General features: G+C 32.7%; 1 protein-coding gene across 1 annotated transcript; it reads left to right on the forward strand.

Moving 5' to 3' along the window:
• Nucleotides 1-31: 31 nt before the first annotated feature.
• On the forward strand, nt 32-17,396 carry LOC133205389 (exportin-6-like). Its single transcript, XM_061341195.1, has 24 exons — nt 32-135; nt 2,121-2,211; nt 4,612-4,724; nt 4,919-5,116; nt 5,833-5,992; nt 6,137-6,283; nt 6,539-6,971; nt 7,147-7,273; nt 7,395-7,504; nt 7,634-7,742; nt 8,003-8,095; nt 8,638-8,867; nt 9,591-9,683; nt 9,777-9,927; nt 10,298-10,444; nt 11,068-11,257; nt 12,095-12,250; nt 12,379-12,493; nt 12,703-12,762; nt 12,864-12,975; nt 14,126-14,299; nt 16,031-16,129; nt 16,483-16,713; nt 17,099-17,396. Exons 1-24 carry the CDS (start codon nt 133-135, stop codon nt 17,198-17,200), a joined length of 3,444 nt encoding a protein of 1,147 aa, XP_061197179.1. The 5' UTR covers nt 32-132; the 3' UTR covers nt 17,201-17,396.
• The last annotated feature ends 1,881 nt before the right edge of the window (nt 17,397-19,277 follow it).

A 19,277-nucleotide genomic window follows, 5' to 3' on the forward strand; every position in this document is an offset into this window, starting at 1 on the left:
TGACAGGTCAGAATCATAGGATGGAATGATAGAGCCGTTAGATGTTTTAAGCAATTCTTTGGATCTTGGCGATATATGCTCACATTGAAGAAAATAAACTTATGGATGAAAATCTGTAGAAAATAATTAAATATGGTAAGTCCTTCTTTCAAAGAAGAAAATCTCCCGAAACAGGCTTTAGATAGTGAAGATAATGCAGGAAATGAGAGATCACGATCCAATATTCTGTTCTGTCCCTGCTATAACTTTTTTTCCATGATGCTGACTTAATTGGTGATTTCAAAATTAATAGTGAAATACAAAACTAAACGAATAGTTATTTTCATGTAATATATATATGAATATGATCACCACTAAATCTCAAAGAAACATTGAGCCGTAAGTAGTCTAGAGGAAACTGCCGTGATGAATAAAGATCTCTTAATTCATTTCGAGTGTTTGACTTTTTTGTAATTCTAAATAATTGATGTTGACATATCTGTTTGTGGGCATTTAACAAAAAACATATCAAACATTATTTTATTGCCCTATGTTACATTGTATAATTAAATGAAGAGTTTATGTCTCCCATTGATTCGATACTCAAGAGCATGCTCTACATACCATAACGAATAAATTCTATAACAAGGCAAGCTATTGACAAATAAGTTGATGAAACAAGAATATTTACAGTTTCATTTAAAGTCAGCATTTTGCAAATTCTATGCTCGATAGAATTACCTTGTCAGCAAATGCAGTCAATCATTAAGTCAAATGTTGACTGATGTTTTTCATAAAAATTGGTAGGCCATTATTTTCACACTAAATTGTCTATGGATTTCTCCATTTGCTCCATCATGACAAGGAGCACATGGCAGGTGTGAGCGTTTGACAGGGGATGCTTACTCCTCCATGGCACCTCATCCCACCTCAGATGTATATTGAGGTCCATGTTTGCCCTGCTCCAAATTTGTACTTTTGAGCTTGATTACTGTTCGTTATCTTCACATTTCATTATGTAATATGCAGTTTCAGACTGATATAATTATAGAAGACATTTTTTGAATGTACTTCCTCATTATAAAGAACCAAACACCATATACCTTTGAATTCAGTAATTATGTCATAATATGTTGACTGTACAACCGTTAAGGGGAGTACAATTGTGTGTTATTGGATAGTCTACCTATTCACTTTTAACTTAGATCTGCCTCTTCAAACCTCAGGAGTCATTTGGAAGGTCTATGGTGACGTCACATGACATAGTTGTTAGTTGCATATTTCCATAACAAAGTCAGAAATGTCCAATTTTTAACAAACAATGTTAAAAATCTACCATCTATCTGGCAGTGCAATATTCATTAAATCAGTGTTAGTTTATTTTCTATATGTAAAGTTAAGTTTTGTTTGGTTTTCATGAGAATTTGTTTAGGTGCCATATGCAATTTATGGAGGATTATGGGTATTGAATTTACTGTGGAAAAATTTATATTGGATCAGTGTGCAGACAGTCCGAATTTTCTCTTTGAACAGGTGTTGCTTTAAGAAATCGCAGTGACAAGTGGCACTTTGCGCCACTTGCTGTGCTTGCTGTCTTGGTGGTGATATCGATATGTATATGAAAGCTGCTAAAACTGAAATTGAAGCACTTTTTTATTCATATTACATGATCATTAGTTTTTTTTCTGTCATGAAGTTTCTAAGAAGTTCTACATTTACGGAGAAGAAGCTATGTTTTTGAGTGCATCATCTTTGTAGGGCACTGCATGATTATCTTTGACCTTAAAATGTCAGCCTTTATGGTCTCAACAAAGACTTAATTATTCTAAAGATAACCTTAAACCATGTATTATTAAGAATACTGAACATTATGTGTAATTAGATCAATTAAGTGAATTTAGAAAAAATCTCATCTAATAAACATATGATTTATTTGGCTATTGCATGTTATTATGTCAAAAGTATACCAAATGAAATTTTTTGTGACATTGCATAAAGAATATATATATATATATATATATATATATATATATATATATATATATATATATATATATATATATATATATATATATATAATATATATATATATATATACATTGTATTTGGTATTGTTTCTTTAAATCATTTTTACATTGTAGGCTTCTGACCAGGCATCTCTTAAAGCGCTTGAGAACTTAATGACAGAGTTCTTCGATGGAGGGACATCAAATGAAAGAAAAAGAAATATAGGTATTAATGTTCACTTGATGATCTGCAATGTCATGCTTGTCATTTAGATTTCATAAAATAGAATTTTCCTAGATGAACTTTTAATTTTACAACTCTCCCTGTTAGAATCTTACATAATGAACACAAACTTAAGTGCTTTAAGTCACGTGGCAGGAGACAGTAGTCATCAAATTTCAGGAAAAGTGCAAAGTTTACCCCCCTCAAAAAGTAATAATAATAATACATGGAATAAAATGAACATTACTTAAAACAACAAAATAAATTCCAGTTTTCACTCCATAAAAAACAAGAATAAAGATAAAAGTACATAAATTCATAATTGAATATTTATGATAGTAGAAAAATTACTAGGAAGTATGTGGTTAAGTTAAATTTCTGTCCTCTCTATGGTGTAAATAATTGTTGTACATTTATTAGATAAATTTATATACAGTGTATATCCTTTTTAGGGGGGTGGGACCCCTTTTTTATGAAAGAGCAAGGTTTGCTTAGAGCCTTCTTAGACCCTGTGAATTTCTGAAAAAGTGAAACTGTTTAGTTTCAGTTGGCAATGCATTAAATATTATTTAGACCCTTGGTGACAGCGTATCTTTAAAAAATGACATTATTTTCCGGCTACTGTAAACCAACTATTATTAGCATCAACTTTTAGTTGCGATTCGTCTGTTTGAAATCAATCCGCGACGATTAATTTTCGCGACTGAGGAAACATTCTCTACAAAAACAAAGCAAAATAAATGGTTAGTTAAAGTAGGTCAGGAAACTCGCAAATATTTCTCGCACGTGAATAAAAGTTGGTTTACAGTATTAAATGCAGTGTGACATCATAAATTGCGTCATTTGTCCTAATCCTGAAACTTATGCAAAAATGGCCAAACTTTTAAGCTATTTTTCAATATTTCTTATAGAGCGCAACCTCTGATCTAAAATGTGCAATTATTTAAATAATGATAGAACTGTTTCTGATGATTACAAAATTTGTTTCAATTTTGAATTGTGGGGTGTGCTCATATTTTGATTCTTCACTGAAAGTACCGAAATAAGCGTCTTTTCTTTAAAATTCAAGTACATTGCAATTGCACAATGCCTTTTTTTCAATATCTGGACTTTTAAAGGAAACTTTTTTTTTTATAGGAAATAAAAGCATAAAGTCTCTACTTTATATTAATGTTTGAAATGGGACATAAAGTTAGAGTCATTTAATTGGTATATCTTCAGGGTCATTTTATGCATAAAGTGAACCTAGCTCTTTATTATGGAAGAGTGATGCACACACACATTAACTTTTATTCCCACTAGTCCTTTAAACAACTTAACCCATTTTGGGTTGCTAAAATGAATATCAAGGAAAATTGTGCATAAAGAAGCTGTAAAAATAGCATGCTGGTATACTGTGTATCTAGAGGTCAAAGGTAATAGTTGCATGCATGCAGCTGTTGCAATCCTCACAGCATTTGTTTAAATGATGCTAAATTTTAATTGTGATAGAAGTAGTAATTGCATAGGGGAAATGTTTATCATGTTTATTGTTATTATATATCAACATTTTATTCATATCAGTTTACTTTTTTAATTTTTAATATCAGTTTAGCATTGCTTCCCCTTAAGAAGTATATGACACTTGTTGATTATGTGGTACGTCACAAAAACAAAGGTCAAGGGTCAAACTGGATACTAGAAGATATTGACTGCTCAGTATCTTGAAAACCCTTTCCTTGACAGACGACAAACTTGATACACTGGTTCCTTTTAAGGAGTAGATGACCCCTATTGATTTTGAGGGCATAAGATCAAAGGTCAAATGATATAGGCACTTAGACATAGTAAGATATTGTCTGACAGCTCAATTATGTCAATTTCTTGAGAACCTTTGCTTATAGACAGACATTAAGTTTGGTGCACTGGTTGTCTTAAGGAGTAGATAACCCCTATTAATTTTGAGGTCACAAGACCAAAAGTCAGGGGGTCAAACTGGACATAGGAAGATATTGACCTCTCAATATTTTGAGAACCCTTTCCATGACAGACATCAATCTTTCATACACTGGCTACTTATAAGGAGTCAATGACCCTGTTGATTTGCAGTTACAAGGTCAAGGGTCAAATGTTAGAGACACTAGACATAGGATGATATTGTCAGCTTAGTATCTTGTGGAGAGTTTGTTTTACAGACATCAATTTTGGTACACTGGTACCCTCTAAGAACTTAGTACATTCCTCCTCATGATGTTGAGGTGTGATAGAGATCAGTCTTAGTATTATGTTTGCCCTTGACTAGTTAATGATTAATTGTTTTCAATATCATTATAGACATAAATTTGTTTCTTTTTTAATATTGCCATTGGGGGGGGGGGGATGTTTCCCAATTCTTCTTTATGCGAGTATTTAATTTTGTTGTAGAGGAAATTCTAAATAATTTCACACAAACCAGAGATGCCTGGCAACATTGTTTATATTACCTGGCAAACACTCACAATGAATACGTCATGATGTTCTGTATGACAGCAATAGAGGTAATATTTAATATGGCAAATATAGGAAAAAGTACAAGGTATCTTTATTAATTATTATTTGCAGCTTAAAAAGACTTATTTGAGAGCCTACTTAAAGTAATTTATATTAAAGAAAATCAACTTATTTGATTTTACAATACTTTATTGTTCAATGGAGGAAGGAAACTAATGTGGTCAATGCTTCCCATTTGCAGAGTTTGATCAATAAACAGTGGGTCAGTTTTAATGGTCAGCACAAGTTAGAAATCCGCTCCACCTTGAATCGTTTCCTGCTGGACCACCATAACAGAGTTCCAACATACATCAGGAACAAACTAGTCAAATTAGTGGTGGACATCGGCAGAATAGACTGGCCACATTTCTATCCAGACTTCTTCTCCAGTATTTTACAGGTACCTGCAAATAGGGGTCTTAATATTAAACAAGTACTCATCATTGTATGTTGATGTACTTGATTTTTTTTTACCTGTAAGTTTATAGCTTTTTGCCCAGTGCTTACCGGTACTTCTTTAATCTTTTTTTTATTCTTGAAATTGATTTTGATACATGTATTGCAACTCTTTTATGTTGGAAACCAATTCTCAGATGATTGGTACAGTGTCCATGAAGTCTGTAAATGGTCTAATGTTTTTGTGATTCACTCATGTCATTTGTCTTAATATGACCAGAGCTGAGAAATGGATCTGCTGTCATATAAATATCACATTTCTCAATGTTTTGACTTGTTTTTTGTATCTTGATTCTGTAAATTCTGTTTTGGGAACATCAAGATTGGTTAATTTTAATGGAAGTTTACACATTCAACAGGCCAAATATGATTAATTTGTAATCAACAATTCTCAACTAATTAATACACTATGCATTTATTATATTTTCTTTATGTTTTCATACAGCAAAACTATTACGTTTGTTTTCTTATAGCTTCTACATCAGGTTACCTGTAAATAACACTGAATTTTATACCATTCCCTCCACTCATGTGTCCGCTGTTCAGCCTCTTATCATTATTTAGCTTACCAATGAATTTGTAAGAATCAGTTGCATCTGTGCAAATTCAAATGAGCAAGTCATTAAATTACTAACTTTAACCATGCATTTCTACATACAGCTTGCTCAACAGCCAGAGACTGCTGTTCTAGGGCTCATTCTGCTGCACACAGCCTCAGAGGAGCTTGCTTCACCAAGGGAAGATCTGAGCATGGCAAGAAAAGAAGAACTGCACCGTCTTTTGCTTGGACAAGTCCCAACAATTCTAAGCTTGATCAACAGTATGCTTCTAGAACTGCTAATTACATCTCATGACAGTTTTAAGATTGTATATTTATGCTTCTTCCCTTAATTTGCTGTGGTGTTTTTTTTTGTTTTTTTTTTTTAAATTTAAAAAAAATTTATTTGGATAATTTATTTTCCAGATATATTGGAATCAGTGTTAGAGAAGCATCGTCACTTGGTGGCTGCCACACCACCGCCATCTCCCACCTCAGGAGAAGATGGATCCACCCGTCGAAGATCCTCATCAGTAATGTTGTTTAGTTCTCCCCTGGAATCTAATGACACTGGTTAGTCTCATGGTTAGACAATGTAAAAAAGAATATTTTAGATAAGTATTAGTTTCAATAAGTAAGTAGGTATATGTTGTAAATATTTAATATACATGTATAAATGTTATTAAAGTGGATGAAATAGTATATTAATCTTTGTTTCTTACACGATGTGCCTTGTTTAATATATAACAAATCAAATTACACCAATAAGAATTAAATTCTAATAGGTTTGAAATAATTATACTGATTTAATTTTTTTTCTTTGTGCAGGTAATGTGCTCAGCAACATGTTTAAATCTCCTAGCAGCCGGATTCCCCTGGAAGCATTACCTCCCTTGGACGTTGAATCCCAGAATCTGTGTAGTCTAGCTTTGAAATGTTTAGCTCAATACTTCAGCTGGATTCCCTTATCATCAATGATAACACCTTCCTTACTAAGTACTGTGTTTCATTTTGCTGGATTTGGATGTGAAGTGAGGAGATCCAGTTCAAATGTCAGTGCTAACTTCAGCACTAATACGTACGTTCTAGGAAATCTAGCAATGAACTGTATCAATGAACTCCTATCCAAAAATTGTGTTCCTTTAGAATTTGAAGACTATCTCCTTCAAATGTTTCAACAGACATTTTACTTGCTTCAAAAAATGACCAAAGAAAGTAGAACAAATTCAACAGGAAATAGATTGTCAGAAATAGATGAAAGGTATATTGCTTTATATTTAAAAACATGCATGTATTTTATATAATATTTAATTTATAAACTTTCAGCCAAGGAACAAATTATCTTTAGTAAGTTTTACTTGAGACCATGAAAATTTACTTGTTTTATCATTTGAAGATAAATGCTATCATTCATCTACATGTATTTTCTTTTACAGCTATGTGGAAAAGTTTACTGACTTTCTAAAATTGTTTGTTGGTATACATTTAAAGAGATTTGAATCAAATCCACATTTCCCGGTGCTAGAGTTTTTGGCGCTGTTGTTGAAGTACACTTTCAGACAGGTATTGTTAAAGTCACTGTCAAAAATTTTCTCTCAAAGCAGTTTGCAGGTAATTATAAAACATTTTATACCATTGATTTAAAGAAAAGAATGATGATTTTGAATATCTGTATATACATTAGCCCACAAATGAGGGATTTTATAACTGTCTGGATACATGGAACACATTCCTGGATTATCTGGATGACAAATTAAAGGAGAGATCCACGGACAGCTCAGCCATTGTAGCAAGGTAAATTAGACACAGTAGCTCAAAACCTCTGTAAGCTTATTTCTTCCAAATAGCTTGGATATATACACTGTAGCAGTACAATATTGAGTGCATTTATTGGAGAGTGTTTCAGGTTTGTTGATGTTACAGGTACCAAGAAGCCCTATTATCCCTGGTGTCAAACATGCTACACAAACTACAGTTCCGATATAATCAGTCACAACTAGAGGAACTGGATGATGAGGTCCTAGATGATGACGTAAGTTTTGATCATTATTACATTTCATTCTCTGTCTGGAGCACTAAATGTGGTCAGATGTTCTTATTTAACTTCGTAATTTTATGTTTTACGTGAAAATTGTAATGAAAAACTTTTAAAAGTTAATTTCATCAGTGTTAGGTTAATGGTTTTATCTATGTTAAGACTGAAGGAATAAACTTTGTTGTTACATTCATCAGGTACATTGATATACATGTACATCAAACTTTGTACAATAATTGTTGCTCTTTTTTCAACAGAATGAAACAGAGTGGCAAAGCTTCTTGTGTCAGAGTTTAGAAATTGTTGCTAAAGTAGCAGAAATCTACACAGCAGAGACATTCAGAATATTGGTAGGACTCCATCATTTATTGGTTCAGTATTATTAATAAGAATTCTTCTGGTATGGTATTTTTTTTTGCATTGCTTATTGTAAATGTCACATAAGGTGTGCTTACAAAATGAAAATTTTCCTATCTTTTAAATTAAGACAGTGCATTTTACAATGCAAAATGTGGTCATTTAACTCTTATATACGGTATGTATTTAAACTCTTGTATATGTATTTAAATTCTTATGCTTGGTAGTTTAGTTTTTATTTAAATCTATTTTTACCATTTATCACTATGAGATCAATATAACATTACATCATTATGAGATCACTTATTGTGCCTTGTTATAACACATGGAAAACACTTTTCTGGGGGTAATGTAGTTTGTCAGTATAGTTAATTCTAATGATATTATATAGTTGGTGCAAATAATACTTATAAAGGAAACAACTGTGGAACATAGCTAATAAGTACATGGAGTTATTTCTGAGTTACTGTATGTTCTTTCTTGCTTGAAAAATTGAATATTTAAACAAAAAACATCATTTATTTTTTTACTTTAGTATGAACCATTTAGTGAGCATCTAGATATCTATCTTGGTCTGGATCAGTTTGTGAGGAATAATGCACAAGGCAGACATTTAACAATAACAGCAGAAAACGAATGTCGTAAACTACACTGCTCCTTACGGGATCTGTCCTCACTGCTTCAAGCTCTCGGAAGATTGGCTGAACATTTTATAGGAGAGAAATTCTTGGAGCGATTCAGTGATGGCACCATGCTCTTAGAAAGGTGGGAAAATATTATTGTTGCTGTTAGGCAAAACAAAATTGTATTATTATTTTATAGAATTAATATTAGGATCAGCTTTTTGTACACGGTACTTCAAGCCTATGTTCACTGTGGAATATTTTAATTCGTGGGGGGCAGTGTTTTTGAATAAGCAATATTTTGTTGGTTTGTAGGGACGTAATTTCCTGGGTAACTCATATGTACAGAAGATTCAATGTATAAAAATGTTGACAAAATAATTGTTTGTGGGAATATAAATTTGTTGATAAAAGTGACCTACGAAATCCATGAACATTGGTCTCCCATGAACATTGATGATTCCACAGTATTAAGTTAAATTCTGTGTTCATCATCTGAGGCAATATTCATAACTGTAAATAAAATTATCACCATACTCTGTAATATCAGGTATATAGTTTAAGGAAGCCTGGTTATAACAGCAATCCCCATTTGGAAAGGAAATACTTGAAGAAAGTTAGATTTCCTCCTTAGATTTAGCAGATGCTGAATAAACAAACAAACAGCAGGGAGTTATTAAAGCAGTCAGTCTGGTTACTGGGAATAAACATTTTGTTTTGACCTCATTTGAACTGTAAGACTTTCTGTGTAAACTGGGTAAACTGTAAGTTAGTACACTTGAGGCCATAAAAATTCTAAGCATGGATGCTACAAATTTAAAACATTTACAATTAAATGACAGCCAATTTTTCTTTAATTTTGTAGATTAGTGAATACAGTTGTTTATGGCTCCAAGTCACAACTGTTCAGTGTAACATCGACTATACAGAATGTTCTTCATACAGATTTTGTTGGAGTGTAAGTAAAAATGCACCAATCAGATTCCATAAAATCAGTACTGAAAAGTTTTGAAGATTTCCACTATAAACTGCTTGTTTTTTTTGTTTGCAGACATGCTCAAGCCATAGCTTCAGTGAAGGCCTTTGCTCACTGGTTGTCCCAGTTTTATAGTGAAACACAGAAAGTCAACTTGAACAGAGATAAATTTGTATCTTTGATATCTACACTTCTGGATTCTATTGTTCCAATGTTCTCAAAAGAGGTAAAAGTTAAGCATAACATTGAAAAAAAGTTATTTAAATATGAGTATTTAGCATTTAGTTAATAGTCTTGTTATCTATATGAAGAAAATAACTACAGAGATGATTCCTCAATCCAGGTGCAAATAATTCTATCCATTCATTTTTTCAGGGGGGGGGGGGGGGGGGAGGCAAAGCTTTTAAAAAGTGATTTAGTAATCCATAAGAAATCATTGATGACAAAGCTTGTTTGTTATAACTAAGTGCCACTTTGCATGATTCTGTTGACTGAAAAAAAAAACCCCTGTAAGATCAGGTACACAAAGTATGAGGACAAATAGAAGTCTTTTTTGTCATAGAATTTTCTGTACTTTATTGTTTGATTCATTTTAGATACCAGAGAAAATTGTGCATTCCAGTGCTCACTTATTACTGTCCATAACCACTACTGTCCGGCCCAAGTTCCTGTTACATCTGTCCAGTACACAAACACTCTGTAAACGAGCTAGTCAAGGAGCATATGACAGGCTGACTGTTGAAGTATGAACATACACAATGATTGGGGTGTAAACAATAGCTAGCATTTATTACTTTCTAAGAGAGAAAACTACAGTGTATATGAATGTTGCAAAGCTGCTTTCAGTTCCCTTTGGCTTGTGTGAATTCTGATGATCAAATTTTGTCTCTGTATTAATTTTTCCAGAATTACTGTACAATTTTCAACCAAACTTTCTTAAAAGAGCATTTGATGTAACATTTAAATGAAGGCTCCCTTTCCTTCAAAAATTGAAAATACATGTGATTTAAAGTCTTTTAAAAAATTTCCTACAACACACAGGACCAAAAAAAAAAGAGAGAATTTTTTTTTCTGGAAGCCCTGGCCACTCAGAGTAGAATGGAGGAGAGAAAGGCATAGTTTTACATAGGAATGTAGAGAAGAGAAAATCTTACAAAGAACAAAATTTCCTCCATTTTAATGACTTGTTTCTTCCATTTTAGGACAGATCTTACTGCTCATGACAATTTTTATAAGAGTTTAAAAATTTATACATGTAGTTTGCTTCTTTATCTACCCGTTTTTTATCTCATTAATTAAAAGTTGGTTAATTAGTTGATTGAAGTAACTTCTGTAAATTCCTTCTATCTGGTTTATTTTCTTCCAGGTGCAGTTGTTGGTGTACCGAGCCTTATCACACAGTCTTATCCTACCCTGGCCAAATGAGTGTGATGAAGATCAGAACTGGGCCAGCCGAGCTGCGGATCACCAAGCTTTTGTTAGACAGCTAGCCAGACATTTCCTACAGCTGAAGGACACTAGGGCCCTAACAGCAAACAAAGGCTTGCAGGAAGAGGGTGTGTTCAAAATTAATTCTAGTTTGCCATGGAACCGTTATAAGTGGTCAAAAATTAAAATTATATTGGAAGAAAATCATATAAAGTCTCACCTAAAGAGCAGAAGAGCCAAGGTTGTTCAACAAGCAATCATTTCATGTAGAGTAGATTCAAGTTTATACCAATCAAAGGAATTGTATGGGGCTACAATAGGTGGTCAAAGTTTTACAAAAAAAAAATTGTTGGACAAAAATCTTTTCTTTAGAACAGCAATGCATCATTAAGTTGAAAGAAATCAAACAAGACAATGTTTTGTAAATACTGTGGAATCATTTTAATTTGTTGGGGTAAAGTTTTATAGGCAAAGAAAATTTTACTCATTTGTGGAGATGTTATATTGTGAGTGACTCATTCATACAGATTCAGTGAACTGATAGTTGACAAAATAACTCATGTAGTTCCTGGGGATGTAAATTTGTGGGTAAGGGTAACCCACAAAATCCACAAACATTGGTCCCCCATGAACTATGATGATTTCACAGTATGATGTCAATAGTTGACTGTAGATTACTGTGGAATCATCATTGTTCATGGGGGATCAGTGTTCATGGATTTCGTTGGTAGCCCTTACCCATGAATTTACATCTCCATAAACATTGAAACACACATACATTAAGCAGTTGAATTATTTATCTTAAAAAAATATGCAAATTACCCATGAAATTATGTCCCCATGAACCAGTCAAATTTTGATTACCCATGAACATTGACCTCCACGAACAATTCCACAGTAAATTGTTAACTTAATAAATGCATGTACATGTATATGTGAAATTGTAAATTCCGGACTACTTTCAGGTAAATCTGTAATTAAAAGGACGTTGCAGATCTTTGAGGATTGGATTGAGAATGTTGCTGGAGAGGTTGTGAAAAGTAAACAGATCTGTTACCAGTCATTACAGGGAGTTATTGATGTAGCCCTGACTGTATTTCCTGTCTATCTGCATCAGCCAGGTGAGAAATACCTGCTGAAAATTCATAGGTCATCAGTCATTTTTATGTAGTTTACTCCCTCTTCTTTGATGTATTTTCACCTTGTTTTACTACATGTATTTGCAATATCTGTATTTATTTATATTTAGATGTGGTAGACTCCTTGATGAGTTTCTTCCTAGCACTGTTCCAAGGGCTTAGGGTTCAGATGGGTGTGGTCTTTGCAGAGCAAACAATACAGACCTTTATGACCCTCTTTACACAGTATGTATCCATATCATATCTAAGTATAAAGTGATTAAATGGTAGTTTAAATTATCACAACTTCTATTCAGAGAGATTTATTATTTTTTCTGTACGTGTGTATTTTTATAAGCGATAGCATTTAAGTTATGTAATTTTAGTTGTGTGTTTCTTTTAAATACGCATCTACATTGTAATGTCTTCCTGAAGTGTGAATTAAAATCTTTCAGAGAGCAGATAGCGGAAAGTATCTGTCATGAAAGCACTGCTGCCCATAGAGTGGTAGAGAAGTAAGTACATATACATGTATATATGTGGACGTTAAAGCCTCTAAAAACCTCTAAAAACTAATCAGTGGATAAGGTCTTATGTGAGAACACTTTTTTTGCAGGTTTCTAAAGATTTTAGAACTTATTGTACAAGAGCCTGGGTCAGCATTCAAAGCATTCTTACCAAATGTGATATCGATATGTATGGATCAGATTTATCCAATAATAGCACAGGTAAACTATCTGTATAAAGGGAGAAAAAGAGGAAATTTGTAATACCCCGAAATATTTTATCTTGAAAGGAATCTTTTATATTACTTCTGCTCATTTCTTTTTTGGGGGTCAAAATTTGCAAAACTTTTCAAAATGATAAATTAGCACTCGCTTATCAATCAGTTAAAAATATGTGGTATGTTTCCTTGTTATTAAATGTAGTGCAGCCTGTGCAACTTGGAATGATAATTTTACACTGCAACTACATATTTTCAGCCATTTTTAGGGGCACTGGTCATAAAGAGAATATAGAAAATCACAAAAATACTTCTTTAAACATCGTTGTTTATAAACTTTATTAACTGAACCGTATTAAGCAATATTATTCAAGAATAAATTCTTTTTTATGCAATTGACATAAAAGATTAAGTCCACATTTCAACGAATATAGGGAAATGTGCTAAATATTTCTTGAGTCGATTTACCACATAAATTTGTAAATATTTTTTAAAGTCTTTGTCAGAATGTTTTCAATCTTTAATATGATGAAGAACATACCCAAATAATTACAAAAAGTGATTGAAATATACACCTTTCCCTGCAATCGAATGAGAGACACTCTATTTATCAATACTTCTTTTGTTGACCTTTTTGCACTTACATAGGATTTAATTATTAAATGACTGTTTTGGGGCTAAGTTCAGATTTACAATGTGAATATTTATTTAAAAAAATTTATTTTTTTTTAATTTAAAAAGATACTAGTAATATTTTAGGGAAACATTATTATTATACACCAACCATTATGAATAATTAACAAATAATTATGAAAGGGAATGCATGTCATTTCATGATAGACATTTCAAAATTTACCCACAATTTTTAACAGATCTTTGACTCAGACACATTTCATCAAGATATTCTACTATTTAGATTTCTTAGGATTTTTGATTTCCTTCAAAATAGTTGCATGCCATTCACATTATCACAGTTGTGTAACTTCATTATAAAAGACAGTCTTGGAGAAAGTATGGGTAAAAGCAACATTAAATCAATTATGATGTCATAATGGATCTAGCACCAAAAAGACAATCGAAACTTATTTACTAGATATGACGTCATACGACGTAGGTTCTACGTTAATAATCATTTTTTAAATTTCTTGCTATAGCGTCCATCACCTGACATTAAAATAAGTCTGTATAGATTAGTCCATGAGTTAATGATGAACAACTGGAGATATTTCTTCAAGGGGAATGTACTGAAGACATTAAATGTACAGCATACTCCTCAGAATGGAAATGGGGAGATTCAGAATGCACAGGAGTTTACTGCCATTATGCAGGTGAAGGAATTACTCTTTTATAGACTTCTCATAAAAGATGTACTGTAAAATCACGTTTTCATGGGTCAATTTTTCGAGGTAATTGAGGGAAAAAACTGTGTGGGGGATTTAATTTTATGGATAAAGAATTGTTGAGTAATTGTGTATTTGACATTTTACGTTTTATGGTGGACATGAATTTGTGGGTCTTTCATACCTCAAAAACAACCAAAATTCACCCCCACGAAAATTAGTGATTTCACAGTATTTGGCATTTGATTTGTTGTTAGGACATGCACTAGTTATTCTTTTGCTTTGAAATTCCTGTAATGAGTTCTTTTAAGATTATGTAGGGTTGAAAAGGAAAAACAATATCTTTATAAGATATCAGTAAACCATAATAATAGAATTTTTCTTTTACAATAATGAAAATTTCTCTGTTACTTTTAACAATAACTGCTATGAACAACCCCTGCTTAAGAAATCTAACATCTTTTGCAACCCATATGATACAAATACAGGAATATATACTTTCGCTAACCTTCCATTGTCAAATTGTGTTTTTTTCCATAATGGCAGCCCTAGGTTTTATCACCTACCATTCCTGTTATCCTCCTTCCAAAACCATTTAGTGTAAACCTTCAAATATGACCCAGATTGCCCTCATTCTAGCAATTTTCCATTGATTCTTACACATGGATGAAATAATTTCCTGACACCTTACGAACTGAAACAAATTTACTTTCACAAAAACCTAGCCTAAATAACAGCTGAAAACTTATACTTGTCAACAATAGATTTACCAATCACTAAACTCAACTGAGGGCACTTGAGAGATATAAAGGACTTCTGCTGCAATCTAATGTTGACCAAATAAGGCACACTTGTACCTATTACAAGCAAACAATACAAATCATTCAAACACTGATACCAGCTAAAACTGCCTGCACAAACTACCAAAATCCAACCAAATGAGTTGCTTGTACATGTATATGGCTACCTGTCAAATTTGGTGCAATTTTTTTTTTTACTGAAATATTGCTTCTTGTACAAGACATGCACATATAAGACATAGAACACAACAAACATGAAACCTCTGGCTTTTCATGGTACCAAACACCAATATAGGATTTGTTTTTAAGCACAGATTTAATTAATTTACTGGTATTACATAGATGAAAATTAGTTAAAGGAAGACATCTCTTGAACATAGGTCAAGGTCAAGTCAAGACTTGATTTCTTAAGTAAATCAGTTTAGGTTACTTTGTTTTGTTTTTTTTGTTTTTTTGGCAACTTGCTCAAAGGTCACGGTCAAAAAGTCAAGGTCATTGATTTAAGAATCTTGCCGAGCCATGTATGACTTAGTCAATTCTCTTGTATTCACCTTGTTAGTCCCCTACTGATGAAAATTGCCCATTTACTAGAGGGGACTATAGGTCTCCTCCTTGTCTGTCTGTCCATCCATCCTTCCATTCTTCTGTCTAGCTGTGTGTCAGTCTTTCCCACTTAGTTTTCCGCAATTTTTTTTCTAAACATTTGCAGACTTTGAACTGATTTTGGGGTTTTTCTTAATGAGTTATAGATCAAATTTGCATTTTCTTCTGCCCCGTTGATTTTTGACTAAAATTACAGCCTTTTTAATTTTTAAGGGGAACCAGATTGCACTTGCTGGTAGGGGATTAGTATTGCTTATGTAATACTCTCAGAATGCTTGTTTTATAAGACTTATTTATATCGATTTTCAATTTTCAGTCATATGGCCAGTCATTCCTTCAACCAGACCTTGCCGTATTTAAACAGAATTTGGAATCTTTAGAAACTCTCAACACAAAATGGAAACTCTACCACAAAGTAAGTCTGTTAAAGAGAGATCTTTGTTTTGAATTAATATTAATATATTCAGATTTCACAAATGTTTTTTCCATATTAACTCCTTGCAGCACATTTTTTTCATTACACAGACATACTATTTAAGAAAACAGATCACTAAAATAACATCTGAAATAACAAGTAGGAAAAGATTTTAAACAGAACCTTGAGATAATGTGCTTTTTCAAAACACTAATTGGTATTAAACAAACAAATTTTGAAAATGAGCTAGTTGCATTGCTGACATATACATGTATAATCACAAAACAGTGATTAGCACACTACTTTTTCTGTTTCATATGGACTATAAAAGTTGATATTTGCTCTCTTTTTAGTCAATATTCAGAGAAGGAATGCTTCTACAGTTTTTGCATGTTCTTGTGCAAGTGTTGGTGCAAAAATCTCATGATTTACTTCACGAGGAGATAGTAGTGACAGTGTACAATATGGCTGCTGTAGACTTTAACCGGTTCTATGCCGAATTTTTACCCCAATTTCTGTCCTCATGTGAGGGTCTGGATGCCAACCAAAAAAGTATACTAGCGACCAATTTCAAAGCAGAAAAGGTAAGCAATGTAAAAATACTGCCAAAGCACTAAATGTTAAATTACTTTCTTCTGAACAACATTATTATATTGTTCAATGAAGCAATGCAATCAGTAATGTTTAGTACTTGTGCTGCATGTATTTTAAATTTTCAATAAAAGTTCTTACAGCAGCAGGACAAAATAATACAGTTGAACTTCAGTATCTCGAATACTGGTATCTTGAATACCATGGATATGTCAAAGTGATTTGGAAGTCCCAAACACTTGTTCTTTAAGTATTTTACCCTTAATATCTTGAATCCTCGGATATCTTGAACTCTTTTCTCGGGTCCATGAAGTTCGAGATAACAAGCTTTTACTGTAGTTGTATTCAGTTTGTTACATTTTTTGTTTCTTGTTTCAGGATTTGCCGTCCTTTACTCAGAGTGTTCATCGGTTTGTGAATGATTTGAGATATTACAGACTTATTAACAGTAGTCTCCCTGCAGGATCTGTCACATTCTGATTTTTGTGTAGATTTGTTGACACCACAAGCCTGAAGTCTTTACCAGTGAACAACACAATGAAAAAAAGATGTTGATAAAAGAAAGTTTTGATTGTGAAAGGACATTGCATCCTAAAATTCAAAACCAGGCATCATAAAAGTGGTAAAGGATTGAGGAGATTTTGAAAAATAAAAATGTTTTGTTATTTTTACTTTGTGATGTTGTAAAAGATTTATGTACTACATCTCTCATTTCAGAAAATTCCTGCTACAAAACTCATATAAGATGAAAAACAACTTTATTTTATGAGAGAAATTAAGAAAATTACCAACATTCATCATTAACTTTGAGTAGCTAAGGGTTACTGAATTTGAAAACTTTTAAAACAAAAAGTAGAACATAAATATTAAGTGCCTTGTTGTAGATATGTATGAACTGAAGAAAGTTCATTGCTTCACCTGAGTTACAATGTTTTCATCCTACCTTGTGTTTAGCCCATTGTTCATCAGTCATAAGACCAAAAAAAATTAACCAATAATTTCTCAGGCACCGCCGCATCAGGTCACAAGACTTTGTCACATTGATCAATTTATATTGACATGAAAAAACGAAATAACTCAATTTACTATTTTTCCAAGTTGAAAACGAAAATTGAGTTATTCTCCTTTTCATCCATGCTTATTTCAGGGTTCATTGTGATCATACAATGTTATTTTATAGACTTTCAAAGATAATGCCCGGAAATGAAAGTGTTGTACACAAACAGAATGAATGAGTTTATGAACTTGACATTTTGACCTCAAAATCAATAGGGTTCTTCTTTAGGCAATAGGGAGGTGTTGCATAAATTTCATTGCAAAAGGCTCAAAGTCTTCTTGAGATATCACCAGGAAATGAAAGTGTTACACACAGACAGAATGTATGAATTTATGACCTTGACCTTTTGACCTCAAAATCAGTAGGGTTCTTTAAGCCATAGGGAGTTGTGGTGTAAAATTCCATTGCAAAAGCTCAAAGTCTCCTTGAGATATCGTCCCGAAATCAAAGTGTTTCACACAAACAGAATGTATGAATTTATGACCTTGAAATCAATAGGGTTCTTCTTTAGGCTTACGAAATTGTGGTACAAAATTTCATTGAAAAAGCTCAAAGGCTTTTTCAGATATCGCCTGGAAACCAAAGTTTTACACATAGACAGAATGTATGAATTCTTGACCTTTGACCTTTTGACCTTAATTTCAATAGGGGTCTTCTTTAGGTCATAGGGAGTTGTGACATAACATTTCATTGGAAAAGCTCAAATGCTTATCGAGATATCGCCTGGAAATGAGAGTTTGTTAGTGATTTAGGATGACCATGTCTTCGTTCGATTGCCACATGCATTTTTTGATAATGCTGCTGAGCATGCGCAAGCGTCACATTCTCTATTTTTTTTTTGTGTAAACTGACAAAAAATACTTTAAAAAATAATGCATAAATATCTTTTAAAAGAAACCCAATCTGCAGGTTTGGGCAAAAAAAAAAAATGATACAGTATACTTATGTTACAATTTCCTTTATGAAACATCTGTTTTGTTCAAATCATGACCCCCAGGGTTACGTCAAAGTTGAACATGGGAATAGATGTATGTGTATCTTAAAATCTTCTTCTCAAAACAGCATGGCAATAATTAGTGATTTTAACATGCAAGCATCTTCAGGTAGTTAGTGTAGATTCAATTTATTTGTATAATGTCCATGGTGGGAGTCTAATAGGGGATCAACACTTCTTGTTAAGGACAGCAGGACCATGATTATCATATTGATCTGTAGGTATTCTCAGGTTGTATATACTCAAGTTTTTTTTTTCAAATTATGGCCCACGTGGGTAGGGTTGGGCCATAATAGGGGATCAAAATTTAACATTGGAATATATATAGGGAAAAAACTTTAAAAAATCTTCTGAAGAACAGTATGACTATGATTAGTGATTTTAATACGCAAACATCCTCAGATTATGTAAATTCAAGGGGTTTTTTTTCTTTCCAAATTCGGTAGGGTGGAACCACAACAGAGGATTAAAGAATTTATCTTTCAAAAACTTCTTGTAAAAAGTAA

Source organism: Saccostrea echinata, unplaced genomic scaffold (genome assembly GCF_033153115.1).
Source record: "Saccostrea echinata isolate AGI-Se365-2 ecotype Australia unplaced genomic scaffold, CSIRO_AGI_Sech_v1 ptg000002l, whole genome shotgun sequence".
In the NCBI taxonomy this organism is placed as follows: domain Eukaryota; kingdom Metazoa; phylum Mollusca; class Bivalvia; order Ostreida; family Ostreidae; genus Saccostrea; species Saccostrea echinata.